General features: G+C 44.0%; 1 protein-coding gene across 1 annotated transcript in view; it reads left to right on the plus strand.

Annotated features, from left to right (window-relative positions):
• The first annotated feature begins 1,424 nt into the window (after window positions 1-1,424).
• RPIA (ribose 5-phosphate isomerase A) overlaps window positions 1,425-25,753 on the plus strand; it is a 35,193-nt gene continuing 10,864 nt past the window's right edge. Inside the window, exons 1-5 of the mRNA XM_004390654.2 lie at window positions 1,425-1,712; window positions 7,608-7,668; window positions 8,989-9,044; window positions 17,922-17,981; window positions 21,025-21,089. Of these exons, the coding sequence (XP_004390711.1) occupies window positions 1,428-1,712; window positions 7,608-7,668; window positions 8,989-9,044; window positions 17,922-17,981; window positions 21,025-21,089 (527 nt within the window). The 5' untranslated portion in view covers window positions 1,425-1,427. The remainder of the gene's footprint in view (window positions 1,713-7,607; window positions 7,669-8,988; window positions 9,045-17,921; window positions 17,982-21,024; window positions 21,090-25,753) is intronic.

The raw sequence follows: 25,753 nt of genomic DNA on the forward strand, positions 1-25,753 counted from the left end.
TGTGAGCTCTCCACCCAGGGGTGGAATATTTACCGTGCATGAAGCAGTTAATGAGCTAGAGGTCATCTGGAATGCCAAGACAGAGGGCAGGACCTGTTTCTGCCCATTCCGGCTAGCCCTTGGCTGTTTGTCTTTAAAAAGGATCTTAGGAGAAAAAGAAAAAACTCTAGGAAATGGGCTAGGTGAGGGGCTATCTTGAGGCTAAGAAAAACGGCTCTATGACTCTAGCCCTGTCTTAGAGGGAGTCAACTAGTATGGACGAGAAGCACAAAGGCCTCGTAATTTTAAGAACTTCCAAAAGGTCGGTATGGCTGTGGTCAGCATTAGTTTGTCTGTAAAACTGAGATACTACTATTTTCTAAAGCAAGAAACCTAACGGTAGAGAATAAAAGAGAAAGCTGTTAGGTTCAGTGAAACCCGTAGCCGTGGACTCAATTCTGACTCAAAGCGACCCTACAGGGCAGACTAGAACTGCCAAGACTGCCCCATCTTTCTCCCGCAGAGAAACCGATCTTTAGGTAAGCAGTCCAGCGATTAACCACTGCGCCACCAGAACCCCCAAGTTCACTTAAAGTCCTTGTTAATCATCAAGAATTGCAGGGGCCGCTATGTGTGGAGCCAAGCTCGATCTGGACAATGCACGCCGTCCAACACCGCCAAGTGCAGAACGTGTAAGGCAATGGGTTTAAAATTTATGGTCCTGGAATCTAAGGATGGACAAGGGAGCTCGCATGTAAGTTTCCATGGAGAGTGAGTCTACTCACCCCCAACTACCATTGAGGAGCCCTGGTGGCGCAGAGGTTAAAGCGATCGACTGCTAACCGAAAGGCCGGCGGGTTGAAACCTCCGCCAGTTTGAAACCACTAGCGACTCCGTAGGTGAAAGATGTGGCAGTCCGCTTCCGTAGAGATTTACAGCCTTGGGAACTCTATGGGTCACTGTGAATGGACTCGACGGGAGTGCTTTTTTATTTTTTTTGGGGAAGGGGGTACCGTCGCGTAGTTGTCGCGACGTCTCCAAAAAAGCCACCGCCCTGAGGTCTGGTCCATGGCCAGGTTTTTTCATTGCTGGGAAAAACAACAAGGTCGGGTCCAACACCTCTTTCTAGCATACGTGGGCTGACAGAAAAATCCTTGCGATTCATCCACTTCCCCCAAAGTAGGCCGACGCTCCCAGGACCGGCTCGTGGCTACTCGCACCATACTTGTGGACGCGCGAGGTTGTCGCCGAAGATTTGTTCAGCCGGTCGCGGAGCATTGTGGGGCAGGTAGTCCAGGCCGGGGCGCAGCTTCGGACCGCCGGAGCCATAGAACTACATTTCCCAGCGAGAACCGCGCAACAGCGGACGCGGGTTGCGTGCGTAAGCGACCAAACTTCCGGGCGGGCCGTGGGCGGGACCGCGGAGGAGGCTGGAGCGCGGCAGCAGGATGCAGCGCCCGGGACCCTTCAGCACCCTCTACGGGCGGGTCCTGGCCCCGCTCCCCGGGCGGGCCGGGGGCGCGGCCTCCGGCGGAGGCTGCAACAGTTGGGCCGCCCCGGGCTACCACGTGCAGCCTCCTGGGTGCGTGCAGTCTGGGTCCTTCGGCGGCAGCAGCAGTACAAGCACCAGTGGTGGGAGTGCCAGCCGCGTCTTTCCGGCCCCCTCCACGATGTCCAAGGCGGAGGAGGCCAAGAAACTAGCGGGCCGCGCGGCTGTGGAGAACCACGTGAGGGTGAGCAGCTCCCGGCGCGGGGCGCCTGCCCGTGGCGTGATGGGCTCGTGTTGCGCCCTCTGGGCACTGCCGAGGCGCGTCTAGTTCCTGGCAGGACGGGGGCTGTGTGAAAGGGAAAGGGTGCGCACTTGCCGGTGGTTAGACCCTCTTCTTCCCTCGCTCCTTAAAGGCTCTTTAGATGTGGAGTCGGTTGGGGGCAAGCTTCTCAAAAGTTGAGCTTTCTAAGGATTCCTTGATAGGTCGGTAACAGTTTGCGGAGTGGAGCCTCGTAGTTTCTGATGTTTGGGGAGAGGGGTAGAAAGGACTTTCTTTGTGGCATCTTTATGAGGAAGTGGAAAATGGTCGAGTTCTGGGGCTGCCGAGAGGCCTGTCTTCTTGTCACAACGGAAAGCTCGTTTGTAAAATGCTTTGAAATTTCGCTCCAAGGAGTTTCTTAGTTTGCCGCGCGCCGGCCGCTGAGTGTACTCGCCAGAGAGGAGAAACAGACCAAAGAGGGATGGATTCTAGGTCTGGAGGATCCTGCTTTTTAAGTTGTGGGTGTGGTTATTTAGCTGTTACTTAGTGAGGTCGTGGCCCCACTTGGTTATTAAGCGGCGGGTGTGGTGCTTTTAGTGGAGGAGTCGTTTAACCTGAGGGGATTTACTGTAACCAATCAAGTTAATTGTCTTAATTATAGTACCTGGACGGAAGTCAAATGGAGTTATCTGTGGCCTGTAGTGGAGTTTTCTTGGTCTTGCTGGCTTTTTCTCTCTTTTTTCTTTTTCTTAGAAAGTAGTTATCAAATTCCTTTTCTCCGCTAATCATACTTCTTTATATTTGTTAATGCTTTACTTTATAAAGTTATTTTGTATAAATGATGTCATTTGAGCGTCACAGTAGCCTGATTAAGTGGGTAGGGCTGGTGTGATAACCTGTGGCTTTGTGTCTTCTGTTGAATGGATGGTCCAGAACCGAAACTGTGTGAACCCTATTCCAGTGCTCTTCCACTCTTTTTATTGCCACCTAGTTCTGGTGTAGTGTGATGTGAATCTAGTTAGTCTTTAGATCCTGTATGGGAAACAGAGATAATAATGTAAGGTTTGTATTGGTCCTATGTTTAGGATTCAGTGCCTCTCCTGTAAGTACCTGGATAAAGTGGACAGTTAGTAGACAGATAAATGATGTCTATAGAAATAGAAAAGCTCCAAATCGAAATTGTTCCAGTAACCTATTTACATTAATGTTTGGTAGCATATGCCTCCCAGATCTTTGTCTGATAGTTACGTATTCAGTTAAAAAAAACAAAAAACTGCACACCCTCACCTCAGGCTACAGCCCCAAAACCCTGGATTCCAGCCACATCAGTCTATGAAGTTACCAGGCAACCCTGGGAAGATCTGTATTAGCCTTTCGTGTGCACCTCACCTCAGCCTCAGTTGTGCCTGCTTTCCTTGTCAAACTTTTTACCTGAGATGCCAGCACTGCTTGAATTTTGTATTTCTGCTCTTTAACACTGAATTCATTTCATTCATTTGTCAGGTATTTACTGGGGGCCCAATAAATGTCAGCCAGTGTGGGATAGCCAGTGTAGCTAAAGGGAGGAGGTGCAGAGTCAGGTCCTGGGTAATTTGCGGGCAAGATAATGAATTCAAGCCCACACATTTATTGAGGCAATCTTGTGCCTAATTGTCAAGGCTTAGTTGCTCCCTCCAGGGGTTATCCTCTGCCCCATCTAAGGCCATGTTTTCTGTAGCACTTTGCATCTTGAAATTGTTTAATCACATGTCTAAGTTTATTGAAGTAGGTTATGTGCCAAGTCCTGTTGATTGATTATATGTTTGGAATGTTTTTAGAGTTGCTACTTCCCTTTGGCCAGCTGTTGATAGAATTGTGTCGGAATCCTAACCCTTATACCTGTGGATGTAGTCTTATTTGGAAATGGGTGTTTGTTTGTTATGTTAATGACTATATCAGTATGGGTGTGTTTTAAACCTAATGACTTTTGAGATGTAAAAAGATCAGATTAGGTATGGAGACAAGCAAGCACAAATGGGAAAGATAGATGCCATATGGGGATCTTTAAGGAACCTGAGGATTTCCAGAGCTAGAGAGGCTAAGACAAGGATTTTCTGCAGAGCTGACAGAGAGAGCAAGCCTTCCCCTAGAGCTGGTGCCCTGAATTCATACTTTTAGCTTCCTGAACTATGAGAAAAATAAATTTCTGTTCATTAAAGACACACACTTATGGTATTTCTGTTACAGCAGCACTAGCAAATTAAGACACCAGCCAACTGTCCCAGTTTGGGTTCTGCCATGGCCAGAGAACAGCAGTTGCCCATATCTTGTCCCCTCTGCCAACTTCCTGAGTGATGCCCTCTCAAGTGATGTTATCTTCTGAAGCTGTCACCCGTGTCACAGTGGCCCTCAAGTGGCCCCAGGCTAGCATTCATGTAACACACTTGGAACATCTACTGTGTGCCAGGTGGAAGGTGATATATAGACAAGACATCCTGTTTCTTGTCCTTCAGCTCACAGTCTTGTTTCCTTCTATGTCTCCTTCTCCCCCCATGTACCAGAGAATTGGAACAGATGACTGGCATGTATTGTCTGTTTTAATGTCACTGTTATCAGCCTAGGATGTCTATTCTTGTCCTCTGTCTTTACCTGTTAAAATCAGACATGTCCTTCAGGGCTTGGTTCAAAGGCCATCTCCTTCTTTCATTTTTCCCCTAGCCTGCTAAGAGGAGGAAGATTTCTCCTCTGCATTTCTGTGGCACTTTATATACCTCTTAGTTTTGGTCATCTGTGTGTTTGTCTCTCTTAACTCCCTAAAGGGTGATCTCTTGGAGGGTAGTTACCTTATCTTCATTCATTGGCCATAATAGGGCCTGCTCCATAAATGTTTGTTGAATTGGCATGGAGTGTGGACACAAATATGAAAATTGTGGGGTTATTGCTTAGAATCTCTAGGGTGGGGGGTTTCTAGTCCCCTACTCCATTGGTGTTTCAGCGTGGTGTCCACCCTTCCACATCTGGGTGTATGGGCCTTTGGAGGGTTCTCAGCTGAATCCTCTGTATAGCCACCCTGGGCTCAGGTCTGCCTGTGTAGCCAGCCAGGATGGAGCCTAGGCTTTGTTCTTTGGCTGGCTTAGGTGGAAGAAGCTGGTTGGCAGTAGTTTCATTCAGTCAGCAGAAGTATCTCCAGGATTACCCCAGTGGACATGGTGAGTTCAAATGTACACATGACAGGTTTAGTATTGCCCATCAGAAGGGGCCTGCTCCTCCAGCAGGGCCTGCTTGGCAGCTTTCTGCTGTTGGGCCACCTCACAGGCAGCTTTTGGTCACTTCTGGTTGGCTTTGGCTAGGGCACTGATTCCTTACTGGTCATTTGAGTTCAAGGTAGCAGGAACACATGGCTGAAGAGCTCGGGCCTAGCAGGCCTCTGTAATTCTTGGCCTCCTCCAACAGCCAGGAAAGGAGCCGTGCACGGGAACTTGTCTGACTCATCCAAGTTCATCTTTGTGCCACCTGCCTTCTGGGAGCCTGTTGGTGACATGTGTGTATGGCTGGGCATGGTAAATGAGGAACCTGGCAGTTTAATTGCTGTATAGCTGGAGCTTGCAGCTTCAGGTTAGATGTGAAGGTCAGGTTAAGTCTACCTAGGCATTTACAAGTCAAGGCATTTTCTCAGTTACTTAAAGATTTTTGCACTGCAGATATTCAGCCATTTTGAATGTTTTTGTGTTGTGATGTACCTTTTACCTGAAGTCCTTTCTCCTTAATAGATTGGAACTCTGGCCTTTGGGGTTTGCCTAGGCAGTTAAATAATGCCTTCCTGAGGACATTGTGGTAGGCAGAATCCTGACCTAGCCCAAGTGCTGCTTGTTCCTGACTGTTAGATTGCTAGTTAATGCTGACCTTAGTTTGCTATTTGTGGTCTAACTGACTTCAACAGAGCCCATACTGTGCCCCTGGTCTGCTGACATGTCCCTCCCCCCAGCAAATTACTTATTTTGCTCTAAGCATCAATGATCTGAAATAGTAGCTGCTTATAAAGACTGGATTAAATGACATTTTAAATTCCTTTGCAAATATATAAATTCACATGGAATCATACCGATCATTAATGTTTGAGAAATTGTGGGAACACCTCAAAACTGGAGATGAATAAATTATTTTTTAAGTTTCAAAATGGAGGAAATACAGATTCGTAAAACTACAGATAAGTAAGCTTAATCTTAGTCCTTCTCAATATTTTAGACTGTTTTGAGAGAGAGCATACAAAAGATAGTGATAATTCCTAGGAAACAGCGTAGGTTCACTAAGAAAAGTCAAATGTCTTGTTCTCCTTTTCCTGTTTGGAGATTTGCTAAGTTTATAGCAGGAGAAGGCCAGTGAGATGGAATATCACGATCATATCAGTGAAAGATTCAAATGGAAAATGAGAGAACGAGTAATATAATTAGGAAACTAATTTATCAGTTGTTACAAGAATGTATTATTAGGTTGTCCTTCAATTTGGAAGGAAGTCTTTAACGAACTTCCACATAAAGTCATATCATTGCCATCGGAGCTGGACTGGGGGGAATCCAGCACCACATTTTTCTAGGATTGTGTTTCAAGAACTCCAACCCTGCATGGGGGCAAATTTGCAGCTGCTATTAGGGAGTGTTGACTCTACAAGCAGGTACTTCCCTGTAAAGTAAAATGTTTTGTAAGACATTAGGTAGAATACAGTATTGGGGTGGGTGTGTATGTTTTAATTTCCCACTGGTGCTTCCACGTGCAAGCACATTTCTAAGTAAATGAACAGCAGTCAGAGGAGAATATATGCATACATCTTACATTTCTGTATTTTTATTTATTCTTAAGTGGGAAAATACAATTCAACTTCAAAATGGACAGTAGGATTTCTCGAAAAATATTCTAGTAACAAGGGGACACAGAAATGAAGAATGACTTCTGATTAAGTGAAGGAGGAAACCTGCTGTGTAAGTGACACCTCCTTCCCATTTCAGAAGCCCATGATGTCTCTCTGACTGTGTATTATTGAATTAACTAATTTCAAAAGGCTTAAACTTTAGAATTTCCGTGCACCAATCATTAAGAATGATCTTCAAATGCCTCCATCTATAGCAGGATCAGTATTGTGACACCCGCTGCTTGTCTTTTATACTTAGGAAGTGCTTTCCATCTATTACTAATCCTTCCTATTGCAGATGAAGATCACTCCTCATGTTCCTAACAAAGCCTTTGTCTTCTTCCCACATTCTTGGGGATAAGGAGGACCCCTTGGTGTCAGCTGGACAAATACTGGTGTGCCTCACTATTTTGATGTTGCTTCGAACCCTCCCTTCTTCCTTGCTGTCTTTGAGAGAGCTGCAGATGTTGGGCCTGATGTGTCCCTGAGGATCCCTATGGTGCCACCACCTTGAAGATGCATGTGGTCGGTCCCTTACCTTCTAGAGGTTAAGCTTTTGGAAGAGGCACTGGAGCCAGAAACCCCAGCTTTCTGCTGTTAGGGCGCACCCTGACTCTGTTGCCTTTTCCTAGGGCCTTCCCTGTCAGATTGCCGCCTGGGGTTGGCCAAGAATCTTTCAGCATTCATCTGCACACCGTGTCTGTGAGGTGTGTGCTATAAGTGGTTAAGCCAGTTGTCTTGTTGGGTGGAGTGTATGGAGGAAGTGGTGGTGGCAGCAGTGTCAGAGGTGAATGGGGGAGGGCTCTGCTGATAAATTGCCCACTGGGCACAAGGTTAAAGTATGGCTTTGAGATTCAGCAGTTACCTTTCTGTAACGTGAGCACATACCTGCCTTGCCCTTGTGTTGGTGAATAATTTTATAACTCTAGGAAGTGAGCTGAAACGGGAGTATTAATATGGTATTAATACGTTTTGCTTTTCCTCCTCTTTGGCAGAATAACCAAGTGCTGGGAATTGGAAGTGGCTCTACAATTGTCCATGCAGTGCAGCGAATAGGTATGTTCCAGGTCTGTCTACTGGACCCTGTGTGGGATGATGGGGGCTGGGAGGTGGAGGAGGGGGAGGAAGTGGGGCACAGGGTTGGCACCTGCCCAGCTTGGCTGCAGCAGTGCAGAGCTGGGAGAGGGGCTGCCTGCTTACCATGAGGTCAGTTGAGTGTATCTGCTTTACTCTGAAAAGAGGGATTCCTGGGCCTCTTTAACCTTCTTTGGGTGGATACCCTTGGCTTTGTGGACTTTGCTTAGCTGGAGGGGAGGAGCTGACATAGGTGAGGACTCAACAGAATTAATTGTCTAGGTGTCATGCTCCTGTTCTGTATGGAGCAGAGACCCCGGGCCAGGCCCTTGGGAGCCTGTAGGTTTCTCAGGCAATCTTAGGCAAACAGATTGAGGTCAGAGTAGGTGTGTGTTGGCCTGTCTGTGACCCTGGAGTGGAGGTGAGGGGAGGCTCCTGCAACTGGTGGCTGGTTCTAGCAGGTGCTAACTTCATTCTGATTAGGGTGTCTCAGTGCTTAGGAAAGGCTTAGGAATTACCACCCCTGTGGCTGCTCTACAGGTTTGACTGTCCTGCCCTTGTTTGTAAGAACAAAGCCCAGAGGAGAGGTTTGTCTGAATGCTGATCTCAAGGGGCAGGGCTGGGAGGCAAAGTCTGTGAACACTTTGTCCTTGTGATGCTGACATGATAAGATGGTTTTTTCCTTAAGTTGTTTTAATAAAATCAAGCTTTCTTGAAAAGTACAAATCCAAAATGAATAAATAAATCCCTTTTGATCACTTTCTGGGGCTTACAAATGATTACTATTTTTTACTAAATGCAGAAGTAAAGTTCTAGTTATTCTCTAGAAAAAGCAATATAAGGTAGTAGTTAAGGCTGTGTAGCTAGACTGCTTGGGATTATTCCAGCTCTGCCACTTATCATCTGTATAACGAGCAAGTTAATTCACCTCTCTGTGCCTCAGTTTCCCCATTTGTAAAATGGGGACAATACTCATAACTCACTTTTCGGGTGGTTAGGATTAAAAGACTTCATGTGTACAGAGCTCTTAGACTGTTGCCAGGCACATCATAATAGCAAACACTTGGCTCTTCCTGTGATGAGTATTTACCTCGTTAGGCTTTTTAGCACCCCGTCTTGTGATGTGAGTGAAGTATGGTCACCAGCTTTTTCCCAAGGGTGGGACACAGAATGAAAGGCAGCTGGCTGTCAGTGGAAGCTACACCTTTTTCTTACTTTTGGTATCAAACAAACCTTACATGTGATCAGAAAAATAAAAGAGAGGAGAGTGAAAAACCACCAACACGGCTTTTGTCTCCACAGCTGAAAGAGTGAAACAGGAGAATCTGAAGCTCATCTGTATTCCCACTTCCTTCCAGGTATGGCCTCCTTTCCATTCTGCACTTGGGGCAGCTGCTGCGTAGCTTCCTGGTTCCCTGAAGACATGGGTGTGTGGCTTAGGCTTGTGCACCAGGGTTGTTGTAGGCGAAAGAGCCAGAAGTGGCAGAGAAGTTTGTTGATTGGGGATTGCTCTTTGGAAGTCTGGTTTCAGATTGATTTATTTATTCACTCAGAGAATTTTTTTTAGTGTATGTTGTATTAGGCACCATGGACTATGCAGACATGACCACATGGTTTCTGTCCTCGAGGAATATTGTCCCCATTTAGAGATGAAAAAACTGAGGCTGAAAGGAATTACATGATCTGTCAGTAATGCAGATACAGTATTTTGATGCCATGTCTAATGCTCTTTCACCATAAAGTGGTAAAGGCTGGTAGGGGAAAGCAGTGGAGCCACTTAAATATAGGGGAAGATGAGGAAAGAGTAGACTTAGGGAAATGGAAGGGAAAAGAGGTGCTCAGCGTAGATAGAGCTGTTCCCCTTTCTGAGTATGGCCATTTGGGGAGGGGTTTGTATAATCCAGTCTTCTATTGGACTAATTAAGGTGACCTGAACTGGGAGAGCAGGTTGGACTTGTGTAGGTGGTTGGTGCTCTTAGGACTTTGTGGACTTAGTTTTGGACGGTGAGGCCAGGCCTTAGGAAACCCTGCTGTTCCTGGAGGCTGGAGGAGCAGAGTGCTGGCAGCTAGTAGCCAACTCTGGTGAAGGAAGAAATGGGTTAAGGGGCCATGAGGTTCCTTCTAAGCCAGGCTTATGGCCCAGCCTCAGACTAGCGTGTGGGGGTAGGGACTCCAAGTAGACAGGATAGGGAGTTAGGGGTTAGGATATTGTGTACTGGCAGAGCTTCTTTGACGTTAAATCTCTGGGGGACCTTGAGCAAGGTGGGTGGACATCCAGGGGGCTGAAGACAATACCATAGTTCCTGCTTCATGCAGTAGAAAATGAGTGGTTTTACATTGCCTCTTTTGTATTTGAAATCCTGTTGTCCTTAAGTCAGAGTGACTTTTGGGTTTTCTTGGTCTTTTGGAAAGCTAAGTATCTGATATTTCCAAGTGACTTGATCATCTAGTGTTTTATTTCTTATTTAATAAATTTTTTAATATTGGTTTTTATTTTGAATCATAGTTACATATACACATGGATTAAAGAATCAAACAATTCAGGTCTTTTTTAAAAAAATCGAAGCACCTTCCCCACTACCATTTCTTGCTCTTAAGGGGGACATACTTTTAACTCTTTTAGTTGATTGGATATTTGCTCCATATCTCTGAACTATGTGGTTTTTTTGCTGTATATTTTTCCAACTTTAGGTAATATTTCTAACCCTGAACTATGGAAGATGAACATTTGGTTGTCCTTGACCTCCTTGCCTTCACAGTATAGTTACGTTTTGATAGGCCATTACTCAGTGTTTACAGAACTGTGAAGGCAGACTACAGCTGAACCGCGTAAGTGTGTTGTGGTTACTCTTCCTTACCTGTCCAATAGTTTGTTTTCCCCAAAGTTAGGTATCTGTTGCCTTGTTTTTTCATTTGACTGGTTGTCTGTGTACTTCTTACTAATTCAGCCCCACACTTTTACCCAGTTGGGGAAATCTCAGTTCTTTCAGACACAGTGGTGTTCCATTCCATCAATTCCATCTTCTTGGAGAAGTCTCTCTGGAGCATTGAGGTCAGCAGTGCTGCAGGCTGCTGCATTCAGCTATTGTCATGAGATCTCCTTTCATGGTCCAGAAATACCTTCTCTTCTCTCATGTTCTGGATCTCCCTGTTTCTTTATCCTATTCCTCCAAGCCCACCCCCGCCAGCCCATCACCCTTTTGTTTTGTTTTCTTCTTAGTTTTAGTGAAGCACATCCTCTAGGTAGTTTCCCAAGTGCATGGGATGCATATTTGTTGACACTTTGGGTGTCTGCAGATGTCTTCATTCTACCCTCTTTTGTGGTTAGTCATTCGGCTTCGTAGAGAATTCTGTGTTAAATTGTTTCTTTGGAATTTTGAAGACATTTCTCTGCCGTCTTCTGATTTTTCAGTTTTTCTGTTGAGAAGCTTGATGCCATTCTGACTCTTGATCTTTTGTATGAAACCTATTTTTTATTCCCTGAACTTTTATACCCTTATATTATCTTTTTTTTGTTTCTAGTGTTCTGAAATTTTCACCATGATGTATCTTGGTCTGGGTTTGTTTTCATTCATTGTTTCATTTACTGTGCTGGGCACTTGCCGGGTTGTTTCGTTCTGTGAATTTATGCTTGTAAAAACGACTTGGAGGCAGTGTCTGACCTCCTCCGACCCCACGAGGGGGAAGGAGAACCAAGACAGCAGCGCAAGCTGACTCGCATGACGTAGAGGCCAGACAAGCCTCCCCTCTCTGCCATCTTTACTAATTCTGACACCAGTCATCCTTCGCACAGCATTCTGTACTCTGTGCTGAGTTCGATAATTCATTGTAACGGCCACGCAGAACTCACAGACCATACTCGAGATTATGGGGTTTCTTAGGGAAGTAACGGCTACAGTTCAGGCTCAGGAACACTTCAGATACAGCTCTTCCATCAGGACAGCTTCTTCCCGACCATGCTCACCAGGCATGCCTCTCCCTGGCCAGGCCTCTCCCCAAAGGCACTCAGCTTACTGTCTACAGGCTCTCTGCTCCTGGCTGTTCTTCCTTGGTGGTGGTGGGCTCCTCCTCTCTGCTCTGGCTCTCTTTTAAGGCAGAACTGACGAATCCCCTTGGTAGGTCACAATTACCCTATCACATAGTCACCTGAGTGGGAGTTACAAGACCCTGCTTAGAAAGGCCACGTACAAAAGTAATTAATCCACCACAGTGCTCTTCAATTTTGGGGATTTATTATTATTATTTCTTTGCTTTTCTCCCCTGTTTTCTGAGGTCTCTCTAGGACCATCTTTGGTGTTCGTGGACTAGCCTACTTTGTACTGTCTTTCTGATAGATCTTTAGCTTTGTCTTTTTCCAACCCTTCTGTTGAATTTTTTTTTCCCCTCTTATGTTTAATTTCTAAAAACTTCTTTTTAAGTAGGATCTTGTTCTTGTTTTATGGGTTCAGGATTTAAAAATTTTTCTTTTATCTCCCTGAGAATATTAATGATAGTTTTTTTTTAAAAGACTTTGTATAGTCTGTTTTCTCAAAATTGCTTTTGTTTGTTTGTTGGGGGTATAATTTACATAGAGTAAAAATTTACCCTTTTTAGTGTATAGTTCTGAGTTTTGACAAACACATACAGTCACGTAACAACCAACACGGTTAAAATATTGTTGGATTGTTTTTATCATACTTTATTATATTTATGCTTTTCTTATTCTGGTACTCCTTAGCTGTGTTTCTTTTGAAGAGCAGTATGCTAAGACCTTGACTGGAAGCTAGTTCTCAGGAAAAGGGTGGTCTTCACTCTAGGGTTGTCTGCTAAGCTATTACCTTGGTGAACTGGCGTCAGCACATTTGTCTTCTTTCCTCTGGCTGGTCACATTTCCCAGAGATGACAGCCAAACTCCTTTTTGGGATGAGTATACATGGCTACCCGTGTTCTGGGAGCTAAGTGGGTAAAGAAGGCTGAAAGGTGCTTATCAATGTTCTGGATGTAAGTTTGCACTTAGTTTACTTATTTTCACTAATAGTATGTGTCATAGATGGGAAAAACACTTCCGCAACAGTTTGCAGTGTCTCCTTGAATCTGGGCTTGGCCATTTGCCTTGCTTTTTCAGTGAGTTGTTGAAGCAGTGGCTTGAAAATGCTTGTGCATCGGGGCTTGGCCCATCTTGCTGCTGGGAACCGTTCTGCACCATGTGAAGCATCTCGCACTAGTCTCCCAGAGGATGAGAGACCACGTGGGGAGCAGCTCCAGACTTGTGAGTGAGACCATCCTAGACCAGCCAGCCCAGATGACTTCCCAGTCAGTCCATAGAATCGTGAGAAATAATAAATATTTGCTGTTTCAAGCCGTTGAGTTTTGGGGTAGATGCTGCACAATAGAAGCTCACTCATAGAGTAACGCTATCCTCAACTGTGTCTGGCATAGTTGGAATGGGGATATAGAACCATTTAAAGGGAGTACAGATTCTGTCCTTGTGTTGTTGCTTATTGTCTGTCTGGGGAGATGGGAGAGTCCCAGGGCTTTTAGAAATTAGGAGTGCAGCAGGAGGATATCACAGCAGGCCTCCCAGCTACAGACCATAGCTTTTACCTTCTGGGCCTCTCTCAGTCCCAGGCGGTAGGCCAGGTACTGGGATGGGCAGCTGGTGGTGGTGGCGGGGAGACAAAGTTCAGTCAGACATAGTGTTCGTTTGTTGTTGTTAGGTGCCATTGAGTTGGTTCCAACTCATAGTGACCCTAGGTACAACAGAACAGAGCACTGCCCGGTCCTGCACCAACCTCACAGTCGTCATGCTTGAGTCCATTGTTGCAGCCACTGTGTCAGTCCATCTTACTGAGAGTCTTCCTCTTTTTTCACTGACCCTCTACTTTACCAAGCATGATATCCTACTCCAGGGATTGGTCTCTCCTGATAACATGTCCAAAGTACGTGAGACAAAGTCTTGCCATCCTTGTTTCTAAGGAGCATTCTGGCTGTACTTCTTCCAAGATAGATTTGTTCATTCTTCTGGCAATCCATGGTATATACAATATTCTTCGCCAACACCGTAATTCAAAGGCATCAGTTCTTTGGTCTTCCTTATTCATTGTCCAGCTTTCACATGCATATGAGGCTATCGGATCAGGCATACCTTAGTCCTTAAAGTGACATCTTTGCTTTTCAACACTTTAAAAGAGGTCTTTTGCAACAGAGTTTTCCAGTGCAGTGTGTCATTTGGTTTCTTGACTGCCGCTTCCATGGACGTTGATTGTGGATACCAGTAAAAGGAAATGCTTAACAACGTCAGTCTTTTCTCCGTTTATCAGAATGTTGCTTATTGGTCCAGTGCGAGGATTTTTGTTTCTTAATGTTGAGGTAATCTGTACTGAAGGTTGTGGTCTTTGATCTTCATCAGTAAGTGCTTCAAGTCCTCTTCACTTTCAGCAAGCAAGGTTGTATCATCTGTATATGGCAGGTCATTAGTCAGTCTTCCTCCAATCCTGATACCCCATTCTTCTTCATGTAGTCCAGCTTCTCGGATTATTTGTTCAACATACATATTGAATAAATATAGTGAAAGGATACAGTCCTGTTGCACACCTTTCCTGACTTTAAACTACGTGGCATCCCCTTGTTCTATCAAATGACTGCCTCTTAGTCTGTACAGGTTCTGTGTGAGCACAGTTAACAAACTGACTTTTGAGTGGTGGAGTGTTTATTTAAGGTGTATATATTTTTATAGGGATAGAGGTTTTTTGTGCATGGGAAGTGTGTCTATCACTGTAGTGTCCAGCAAAGGAGCCCTGGTGGTACAGTGCTTAAGTGCCCAGCTGCCAACTGAAAGGTTGGGTTCCGAACCCATCAGCTGTCCTATGGGGTTGCTGAGTCAGAATTGACTTGGGGCAACATGTTAGCGTCCAGCGTGGTGCATGGCTCTTAGTAGGCACTCTGTACGTGTTCATTCCGTGAAGTAATGCTACATTTATATGGGTATTTATTTGTTTACAAATGCATGGTACAGAAGAAGTTGAGCTAATGTGCCTTTTAGAAGGAGAACCTACTGCCTGCCCCCAGGATGACATTTGAGATGGCCACGAGGCTCATCTGGGGTTTGGGAGAAGTCAGGGTATTTCAGGTAGAGGAGGGAATGCCAAGACCTCAAAGAACGCCTTTTACAATTGTTATTAATGGCATCATTATCTAAAATGACTCACTTCCGTTTATAAGCAAGGGCCGCCCTCCTTTTCTGTATCTCCTACCGTTCCCGCTCGTTTCCTTTTCTTCCAGTTCTTTTCCTAGTCCTTAGATAGGACGGGAAAGCGGGAGACTGTGTTTCCGGTCCTTGCTCTGCGCTTGACTCCTCACTGTGCGAACTCCCTGGGCATCCGTTCCTTCCTTAAAATGAGGTCGTACTAGGGCCCTCCTTCCAGATCGCACTCTGGATTGATGATTTACCCAACTATTGGCTCAATATGATGCTAAGTGCAGAGGGGTGTCCCTGGGTGGCACAAAGCGCTCCTCTACCAACCGAAAGGTTGGTGGTTCAAACCCACCCAGTAGCATCGTGGAAGAAAGGCCTGGCACTCTGGTTCTGTAAAAGATCACAGCCAAGAAAACCCAATGGAATAGTTCTTCTCTGTAACACATGGGATCACTATGAGTTGGAATCAACTAGATGGCAACAGGTTTGGTTTGTATGGGTGCAGAGGATTACAAAAGAATGTAAAATGTGTTCTCTCACACTTTGATTATAACGTAATTGGGCTAATAGGACATCTTCATGAAACAGTAGTACCATCAAGAAGTCCCTGAACTTAAGAAATGTTATCTTAACTGAAAATGATGTATTGCACCGGATTTTTCATAAAAATCATGTTAGAACAGTTTCTTGACATCCAGTTCTTATGGAGTAAGTGTGTACACAGTTCAATATTGTTTCCAAAATGTATAAAGTTAATAGGAAATCATAGTGCATCTCAGTTTTATTCACCATGATAGGATATTATACTAAACTGTATGAATTTATATAACACGTTCTGTATTAGATATGTGTTGCTATAGAACAAATTATCCCAAAACTTAGTGGCTTAAAACACCAAGTGTATTAGCTCACATAGTTTCTGGAGGTCAGGAATCTGGAGAAGTTTAGCTGGTGGTTCTGGCTTTGAGCCTCCCATGAGGTTCCAGTTAAGCTGTCAGCCAAGGCTGCAGTCATCCCAAGACAACTGTGGTTGAAGGATCTACTTCCAAGCCCAGTCATGTGGCTGTTTGCAGGCTTCAGCTCTGCACGGGCTGGTGGATAAGGGCCTCACACAGTCACCACATGGACCTTTTCCCAGGGCTATCTCAGTGGCCTTAGGACTGGTGGCTGGTCTGTCCCAGAGAGAGTGGTCAGAGAGAACACGCGCTAGGCCTGCCTCTCTCCCCTCCCCAAGCTGATGCCACATTTGCATCTCAGAGGTGTCATACCATCACTTCTGCTGTGTCACTTCTGCTGCGTCCCCGTTGTGAGGGGATTGCACAAGGCCATGAAGACCATGAGGTGGGGTTACTGGGGGCCATCCTGGAGGCTGCTACCAGGCCTTCCTCAGCCTGTGGAATTAGAGGATGGCTTCTCTAGTACTACTTTTGAGAAATCTAGGAACTGAAAAATATTCCAGCAATACCATTTTTATTGTTATTTCTCTACTTCATTATATATTTTTCTTGAGTAAGAATCAAAATCTTTTATCTTATTTTTAATTTGAACGTGCTTTTTGTCAGCATTTTGTTTTAGCATTTTACTGTGGAAAATTTCAAATTTAGAAAAGAATAAAGAACGATATAATGAACGCGCATATATCCGTCACCCCCCCACCAAAAAAAAAAAAAAAACCTGTTGCCGTCAAGTTGATTCCAGCTCATAGCGACCCTATAGGACAGAGTAGAACTGCCCCATAGGGTTTCCAAGGAGCGCCTGGTGGATTCAAACTGCCAGCCTTTTGGTTAGTAGCCATAGCTCTTAACCATTATGCCACCAGGGTTTCTGTCACCCAGCTTCATAAGTTACCAGTTCATGGCTGATCTTGTTTCATCTGTACCCTATTCCCCTCCACACTTGTTATTCTGAAGCAAATCCCAAGCATAATTTCATTTCATTGTATGTATTTCATTGCGTTTCTCTGGAAAATAGGAAATCGTTTAAACATCACAACAGTACTGAAAAATGAACACTAATCCTTAATAGCATCAAATATCCAGTGTTCACATTTATCCTATTGCATTATCGTTTAAAAATAGTTTTTGCAGTTTGTTTGAATCAGGATCCAAATAAGGCCCATATAATGTAAATTGGAGGGTCTTTGTATTTTATTCTTAGAGTTCTTGGATTTGGGATTAGAAGGTTGACCTAGGTCATTTCATCCTTCTCCATTGTTGTGTAAATGAGAAAACTTACCAAGGATCACACTTTTCATCTTTGGCCTCCTCTGTACATCCTAAGCAGTGACGTGAACACCAAACCTCGTCACTTTGACCTGGCTGGTCAAACGCGAAGGTTCACGGTGCCTTTATTCTGGCTAAGACTCCTGTTCAGGGCCCTGTGGCAGTGATAACCCCTACTCTCCCCTTTTGTCAGCCTGTTTAAAAGGTTAACTTTGAGGCATGTCTATAAAGTAAATGATGCTGACTTTTTTTGCAAGCATGCTAGCCTGGTGCTCTCCTCTGTCCTAACCTTACTCAGAATTTCTGTTCAGTTTTATCATTGCCTTTTTGGGAGAGGATTTGCTGAATTCCTCACTTAGCCATTCTGGAAGTCCCACCTCCATATTCTTTTTTGAGTATATATATTCTTTGCTAAATTTTACTTAACAGCGTAACCTGGAAATCACTCCATATCAATTTGTAGAGATTTTCTTCAGCCTTTTTTCATCTTGTTGGAGTTTTTAAAAAACTTTGCTAATCTTTTGTGAATTTGGTTCTTGTTTTTAATACTTGGGTTACCAGATGCTGTAGAGGCCATGGCACTGACTTAAGTGGCAGGTCACTGAGGAGGACCTCTCAGCTTAGCATTGGAGCGGAGCCTTCACTGTGTGGTGTCAGTCTTCTCCCAGCTCCCAGGATGAATTACCAGTTGGCATTCATGGGGTTAGATCTCCTATGTCTTGGTAGGGAGCCTGAGTCAGAACTCAGTTCTCAAAACTTAAACCCCAAAGAATTCTGAGTGTTCTCATCATGTGCTCAGAGTAAGTGATCATGGATGCTTTTTTTTGTGTCCCCCGCAGGCCCGTCAGCTCATCTTGCAATATGGCTTAACCCTTAGTGACCTGGACCGACACCCAGAGGTAAGAGAGTCAGGCTGCTATGTCTTTCTGACTCTTGAGAATATACACAGCAAAACATACACCAGTTCAACAGTTTCTATGTGTACAGCTTAGTCACACTAATTACATTGTTCGAGTTGTGCAGCCCTTCTCGTTCTCCTTTTCTGAGTTGTTTTTCCCTCATCAATATCAACTCACTTCCCCCTAAGTTTCCTATCTAATCTTTTAAGTTGCTGTTGTCAGTTTCATCCCATATAGATCTTAAAAGAGCATAATGCTTAAGGCAGACCTTTTTTACTAGTTAAGCTGAACTATTGTTCAGTTAAGATGATTTCAGGGGATATTTTTGGTTTAAGGTTTAAAGATTATATCAGGACAGTTTCAGGAGTTCATCCAACCTCCTTGGCTCCAGAAAGTCTAGAGTCCATGAGATTTTGAAATTCTGTTCTGCATTTTCCCCCTTTTGATCAGAATTCTTCTTTGGAATCTTTGATCAAAATGTTCAGTAATGGTAGCTGGGCACCATCCAGGTCTTCTGGTCTCATGGCAAAGGAGGCAGTTGTTCATGGAGGCAGTTAGCCACACATTCATATCCTCCTGTTCCTGACTATCCTTCTTCCTCTGTTGCTGCAGGTGAATAGAGACCAGCTGTGCCTCAGATGGCCGCTTGCAAGCTTTTAAGATCCCAGGCACTACGCAGCAAACTAGGAGGTAGAACAGAAGCACTAAACACATTAGTAGGCCAGTTAACGGGGATGCCCCATGAAACCATGACCCTAAACCTCCAGACTAAGGAGCCAAATCCCATGAGGATTTTGGTTGTACATAAGCAGCCTAAGCAGCTACTCTTTTTGTGTTTTTTTGGTCATTGTTGTAAATATATCTGTCATACAGCTTTTGCCAATTCAGCTTTTTACAGGTGTACATCTTATTGACAGCAATTATAATAATCAGTTGTGCAACCCTACCCTTAATCAATGTGATTTTTCCATCACTGTTAACCCTCTTTTTCTCCTTCCCTCCTGCCCCTGGCAACCACTGATAAACTTTGGTCTCTGTATATTTGCCTTTTGTTATCTTTTCATGTAAGTGAGGTCATACAATATTTGTCCTTTTGTGATTGGCTTATTTCACTCAGCATAATGTCTTCAAGCTCCATCAATATTGTGGCATGTATCAAGACTTCATTTCTCCTTCTGGCCGAACTGACTTTTTTTATGGCTCTCACTTGCTTATGGGCTTAGGTGTCTCATCGGATCTAGGGAAAAGGTCACTCAGTCATAGTAGCTCTTCTCCTGGGCCCTGAGTACTAATTCTGGCTGAGGTAGCAAGGGGAGAGGTGGCTAGTTCCCAGTACATTCCCTGTGGTTTCACCCTGAGGGCTTAGTATGCGCACAGTGAAGGGCATTGGACAAGCTCAAGGCTGGACCCAGAGCTTCCTGACAGCTAGCCCACAGAGCTTCCCACTAAGTGGAGATAAGAAATAATCATTTGAAGTAGCCATGGATATTTGAAAAACTAAAATTAAGTTTGTGGTAAAGACTATTTAAACACGTAGGCGGTCCAGAGGATACAAAGTGGATGAGGGTAAGCAGCATCTCTCATCGTCATAGCTAGCACTTACTGAGCCTTTTCTGCATACCAGGTTTGTGCTAAGCGCTGCACCTGTATTAACCTATTTAATCTCCAGCAGTCTTCAGGTGGGTGCCATTACTATTGGGTTTTACAGATGTGAAAAAAGCACATTTGCCAAAGGCCATGCTGTTTGTAAGTGGCAGAGCTGGAATCTAAACTTCTGACTGTAGACTGTTACTAGTTAGAAGGAAGAGATAAAGTTTAAGCTGAGCTCTGAAGACCAGGTGGCAAGGGCAGGAGAGGACATGCCAGAGGGAGGTAGATGGGAATCACTGGAGCAGCTCCAGGCAGGCACGTGGGCATTTGTGAACAGCGCCCAGACTGATGGGGGTGATTAGGACACAGTGGGTGGAATGCATTGGTGCATAGGTTCAGAGGGGTGCAAGGTTGGACTGGAAGAGGAGGGCTCGGTATGGCAGCTGGAAAACTAGGCTGAAGGGTCTGGACTTGAGCCAGCAAAGAGTTAACCATGTTGCCATGGTTAAGAAAGGGTTAGTTAGAACCCTGGAAAGGCAGAGCCGGGGCATAGGTTGAATCAGCTGTTCAGCGACTGTTAGGAGAGTGGTTTGGCCTGAAGCCCAGACAGAAAAGGTCCCCCTTGCCTTCCAGGCCCTGGAGAGTTACCCCAGCTCATCCTGGCCCTGGGGTTAGTGCAGGAGGGGGCGGAGCAATGAGGACTGTGACTTCACACAAAGATCAGAATCCCTGAAAGGATGGAAACAAGGTTGCCCGATAAGAACTTGTAGATTTCATACCTGTGCCACCCCAGCCACAGAGCAACTTCTGAGTAACTGCAACTTGGAACAGAATTTGCTCTGAGCTTTTTTATACTGTTTTAAAAAACTGTACTTGTGGTTCCTACTTTGCCCACCCATGCAGAGTACCATGAGTGATGAGAAATACATAACTTCCTTGCCTTTAAGATGAATGAACCCATTTCCCCTGGGAACACTTTTGGGCTGGCGGTGGAGCTTTCTAACAGGGAGTGGACAAGGCCAGACAGGTGTTTAATCTATTTATGTACTTGTGACCAGAAATCATTGTAATGTCTACATCTTTTTTTTACTCCTCCAAGACCCACTTTTTGCGCCCTTGGGGGATGATATCACCCACACTGAGAATGCATACTTGACATAATTCCAGCTTGCCCATAGTGGAGCCACCAAAGATAAGGGATTGCGGTATTGTGGGTAGAGCTGCAGCCAGGTCTGAATCCCAGGGCCTGCCCTTGTTTCCCTGGATCCCTAGTTGAGCTGCTTAACCTCTCGGAGCCTCAGCTTCTCGATTAGTTAAATGGGGATCACCATACCTACCTACTACCTAATAAGGTTCTTGAGGATCTAATGAGTTACTGCATGTTAAAGCTTAGCACAGAGCCTCCCCTTGAGAGGCTCTTGGTGATTTTTCTCTTTCCTTCCCCCCAACACAGATTGACCTCGCCATTGATGGTGCTGATGAAGTAGATGCTGACCTCAATCTTATCAAGGGCGGTGGGTGAGTTTTGTGGGGACTTCCTTGCTAAAGGATGTCTGCCAGTCAATCCTTAGCAAAACAAACTAGAGTACAGAATAAACAAATTACTGTAGTGATGTATGTGAGCTTGTCTTCTACTAGGACATTGTTAGCATCTGGCCTCAGAGCCAGGGTGGCATTTCTGGTTATTAGCGGTGACCTGGTGACTAGAAACCTCGAGTTCTTAATGGGTTCTTTGTGTATCTCCACGGTGTTCTCTTTACTTGTGCTTCAGTCTAAGTCAGTGAAGCAGACAGGGTGTCACCCAGGAAGTGGGGGAGACTGTGGTGAACTGAAACATGCCACCCGTCTGAAAGGAAGTCACCATTCTGCTCCAGCAGATTCAAACTTTAAAAACCATACAGACTAAACCAAACATCACTGGGCTGGATTAAGTCTGTTGGCACCAGTGTGTGACCTTTGTTTTAAAGCTATATGCAGTTAGGAATGCATTTCTTTATTCATATGGAAAACATTGTATCTTTTTTATTGATTTAGGTGAAAGTTTACAGAGCAAAGTAGTTTCTCATTAAGCAGTTAATACACAAATTGTTTTGTGGCATTGGTTGCCAGCCCCACGATGCGTCAACACTCTCTCCTTTTCCACCCTAGGTTCCCTGCTTCCATTCGTCCAGTTTTCCTGTCCCTTTCTGCCTTCTCATCTTTGCTTTTGGGCTAGTGTGCCCGTTAGTCTCGTATACATGATTGAACTATGAAGCACATCCCTCATTGTTTGCCCTATAGACCTGTCTAATCTTTGCCTGAAGGGTGAACCTCAGGAGTGACTTCATTACTGAGTTAAAAGGGTGTCCAGAGGCCATACTCTTGGGATTTCTCTAGTTTCTGTCAGACCAGCAAGCCTGGTCTTTTTTTTTTTTTTTTCGGTGAATTTAAATTTTGTTCTACATTTTTCTTCCGCTCTGTCCGGGACCCTTTATTGTGATTCCTGTCAGAGCAGTTGGTGGTGGTACCATCTATTTGTTCTGGCCTCAGTCTGGTGGAGGTTGTGGTAGTTGTGGTCCATTAGTCCTTTGGACTAATCTTTTCCTTGTGTGTTTGCTCTTCTTCATTATCCTTTGCTCCACCTGGTATGGGACCAGTAGATGTATCTCACATGGCCACTCAGAGGATTTTAAGACCCCAGTCGCTACTCACCACAATGGGATATAGAACATTTTCTTTATAGACTGTATTATGCCAGTTGAGCTAGATGTCCCCCGAGACCATGTTGCCCAGCAGCTCGCTCTCTCAAGGTTGTTTGAATGTCTGTGAAGCTTCTATGACTTTGCCCTGGTCACGTTGCGCTGACTTCCCCAATATTGTGTCCTGTCTTACTTTCACCAAAGTTATCTACTATCTAGTTTGTGTTTTTCCCTTCCCACCTCTCCCCTCCCTCCTAACCATTAAAGATTGTTTCTTTCTGTGTGGAAACATTTTCATGTGTTTTTATAATAGTTATACACTATTTGTCCTTCTGTGATTGACTTATTTCACTTAGCGTAATGCCCTCCAGATTTATCCATGTTGTGAGATATTTTGCAGATTCGTCATTTTTGTTTATTTTTTTATTGTTGTGCTTAAGTGAAAGTTTACAGTTCAAGTTAGTCTCTCATACAAAAATTTATACATACATTATTTTGTGACCCTAGTTGCTCTCCCTATACTGTGACAGCACACTCTTTCTTTCCATCCCGGATTTCCTGTTTCCATTCAACCAGCTCTTGACCCTCTCTGCCTTCTCGTCTCGCCTCTGGACAGGAGCTGCCTGTTTAGTCTCACGCACCCACTTGAGCTAAGAAAGAAGCATACTCTTCATGAGTATCATTTTATGTCTCATAGTCCAGTCCAATCTTTGTCTAAAGAGTTGGCCTCGGGAATGGTTTTAGTTTTGAGCTAACAGAGAGTCCGGGTGCCATGTCTTCTGGGGTCCCTCCAGTCTCAGTCAAACCATTAAGTCTGGTCTTTTTACTAGAATTTGAGTTCTGCACCTCACTTTTATCCTGTTCCGTCAAGGACTCTGTGTTGTGTTCCCTGTCAGGGTGGTCATTGTGGTAGCCAGGCACCATCAGGTTCTTCTGGTCTCAGGCTGATGAAGTCTCTGGTTTATGTGGCTCTTTCTGTTTCTTGGGCTAATACTTTTCTTGTGTCCATGGTGTTCTTCATTCTTCTTTACTCCAGGTGGGCTGGGACCAATTGATGCATCTTAGATGGCTGCTCACTAGCTTTTAAGACCCCAGATGCCACTTACCAAAGTGGGATAACTTTTTATGCCAGTTGACCTAGATGTCCCCTGAAACCATGGTCCCCAGACCCCCACCGCTGCTACTCTGTCCCTTGAAGTGTTTGGTTGTATTTAGGAAACTTCTTAGCTTTGGTTTAGTCCAGTTGTGCTGACTTCCCCTGTACTGTGTGCTGTCCTTTTCTTCACCTAAGATAATTCTTGTCTACTTTCTAGTTAGTGAATACCCCTGTCCCTCCCCACCCTCGTAACCATCAAAGAATGTTTTCTTCTGTGTTTAAACCTTTTTTTGATTTCTTGTAATAGTGTTCTTATATGGTGTTTGTCCTTTTGCGACTAAGTTCACTCAGCGTAATACCTTCCAGATTCTCGTCATTGTGCTTTATCACTGCATAGTACTCTATTGTGCATATGTACCATAGTTTGTTTATCCATTCATCTGTTGATGGGCACTTAAGTTGTTTCCATCTTTTTGCTGTTGTGAACAATGCTGCAATGAACATGGGTGTGCGTGTCTATTCGTGTGATAGCTAGGATATATTTCTAGGAGCAGAATTGCTGGATCGTGTAGTATTTCTATTTCTAGCTTTTTAAGGAAGTGCCCTATTGTTTTTTAAACTGATTGTACCATTTTGCACTCCCACCAGCAGCGTGTAAGAGTTCAATCTCCCAGCAACCTCTTCAACATTTGTTACTTTGTTTTTGTGATTCATGCCAGTAATGTCGGGTGAGTTGGTATCTCATTGTAGTTTTGATTTGCATTTTTCTAATGGCTAATGACTGTGAGCATTTCCTCATGTATATGTTAGCCGCCTGAATGCCTTATTTGGTGACCTGTCTGTTCATATCCTTTGCCCATATTTTAATTGGATTGTCTTTTTGTTGTAGACGTGTTAGATTTTCTTGTAAATTTTAGAGATTAGATCTTTGTCAGATACATGATAGCCAAAAATTTTTTCCCAGTCTGTAGGCTCTCTTTTTACTCTTTTGGTGTAGTCTTTGGATGAGCAAAGTGTTTAATTTTTAGAAGATCCCATTTATCTAGCTTATCTTCTAGTGTTTGTGTATTGTTAATTATGGCTTATATGCTGTTTATGCCATGTATTAGGGCCTCTAGTGTTGACTGTTTTTTCTTCCATAATGTTTATAGTTTTGGGTTTTATTTTCAGGTCTTTGATGCATTTTGAGTTAGTTTTGTGTGTGGTGTGAGGTATGGGTCCTGCTTCATTTTTTGCAGATGGACACCCAGTTTTGCCAGCACTGTTTGTTAAGAAGACTGTCTTTTCCCCCTTTTATGGACTTCGGGCTTTTATCAAAGATCAGGTGGCCTTAGGTGGATGGATTTACATTTGGGTTCTCGATTGTGTTCCATTGGTCAATGTATCTGTAGTTGTACAGTACCAGACTGTTTTGAGTGCTGTAGCTGTCTTAGTAGGTTCTGAGGTCAGGTAATACGAAGCCTCCTACTTTGATCTTTGTCTTCAGTAATGCTTTACATAGCCATGGGCTCTTTCCTTTCCATATACAGCTAGTGATTAGTTTTCCATCTTGTTAAAGAATGCTGCCATTATTCTCATGGAGATTGCATTGTATTTGTAGATTGCTTTGGGTAAAATTGACATTTTCACAATGTTGAATCTACCTATCCATGAGCATGGTATGTTTTTCGATTTATGTAGGTATCTTTTGGTGTCTTACAGTAGTGTTTTGTAGTTTTCTCTTATGTTCCTGGTTAGATTTACTGCTAAGTATTTACTTTTGTTTAGGGGCTATTACAAATGGTATTGCTTTCCTGATTTCCTTTTTGTAGTTCTCTTTATTGATGTATAGGAATCCAACTGATTTGTATATGTTTGTCTTGTATCCTGCTACTCTGCTGAATCTCTCTTTTAATTCCAGTAGTTTTCTCATATAGTCTTTAGAGTTCTCTACGAATAGTATCGTGTTATCTGCGAATAGGGATAGTTTATTTCTTCCTTACCAATTTGGATGCCCTGTATTTCTTTTTCTTGCCTTATTGCTCTGTGTAGAGCTTCTAGCACAATGTTAAATAGAAGTGGTGATAAAAGGCATCTTTGTCTTTTTCCCATTTTTGAGGGTAGTGTTTTTAGCCTCTCTCTGTTGAGAATGATGTTGGCTGTTGGTTTTGTATAGATGCCCTTTATTATGTCGAGGAATTTCCCTTCTATTCCTATTTTATTGAGAGTTTCTATCAGGAATGAGTGTTGGAGGACTTTATCGAATGCCTTTTCTGTGTCGATTGAGATGATCATGTGATTCTTCTATTTATGTAGTGGATTACATTGTTTAATTTTCTAATGTAGAACCATCTTTGCATGCCTGGTATGAATCCCACTTGGTCGTGTGTTATTTTTTTTATATGATGCTTAATTCTGTTGGCTAGAAT

Source organism: Trichechus manatus, unplaced genomic scaffold (genome assembly GCF_000243295.1).
Source record: "Trichechus manatus latirostris isolate Lorelei unplaced genomic scaffold, TriManLat1.0 scaffold00316, whole genome shotgun sequence".
NCBI classification, from domain to species: Eukaryota; Metazoa; Chordata; class Mammalia; order Sirenia; family Trichechidae; genus Trichechus; species Trichechus manatus.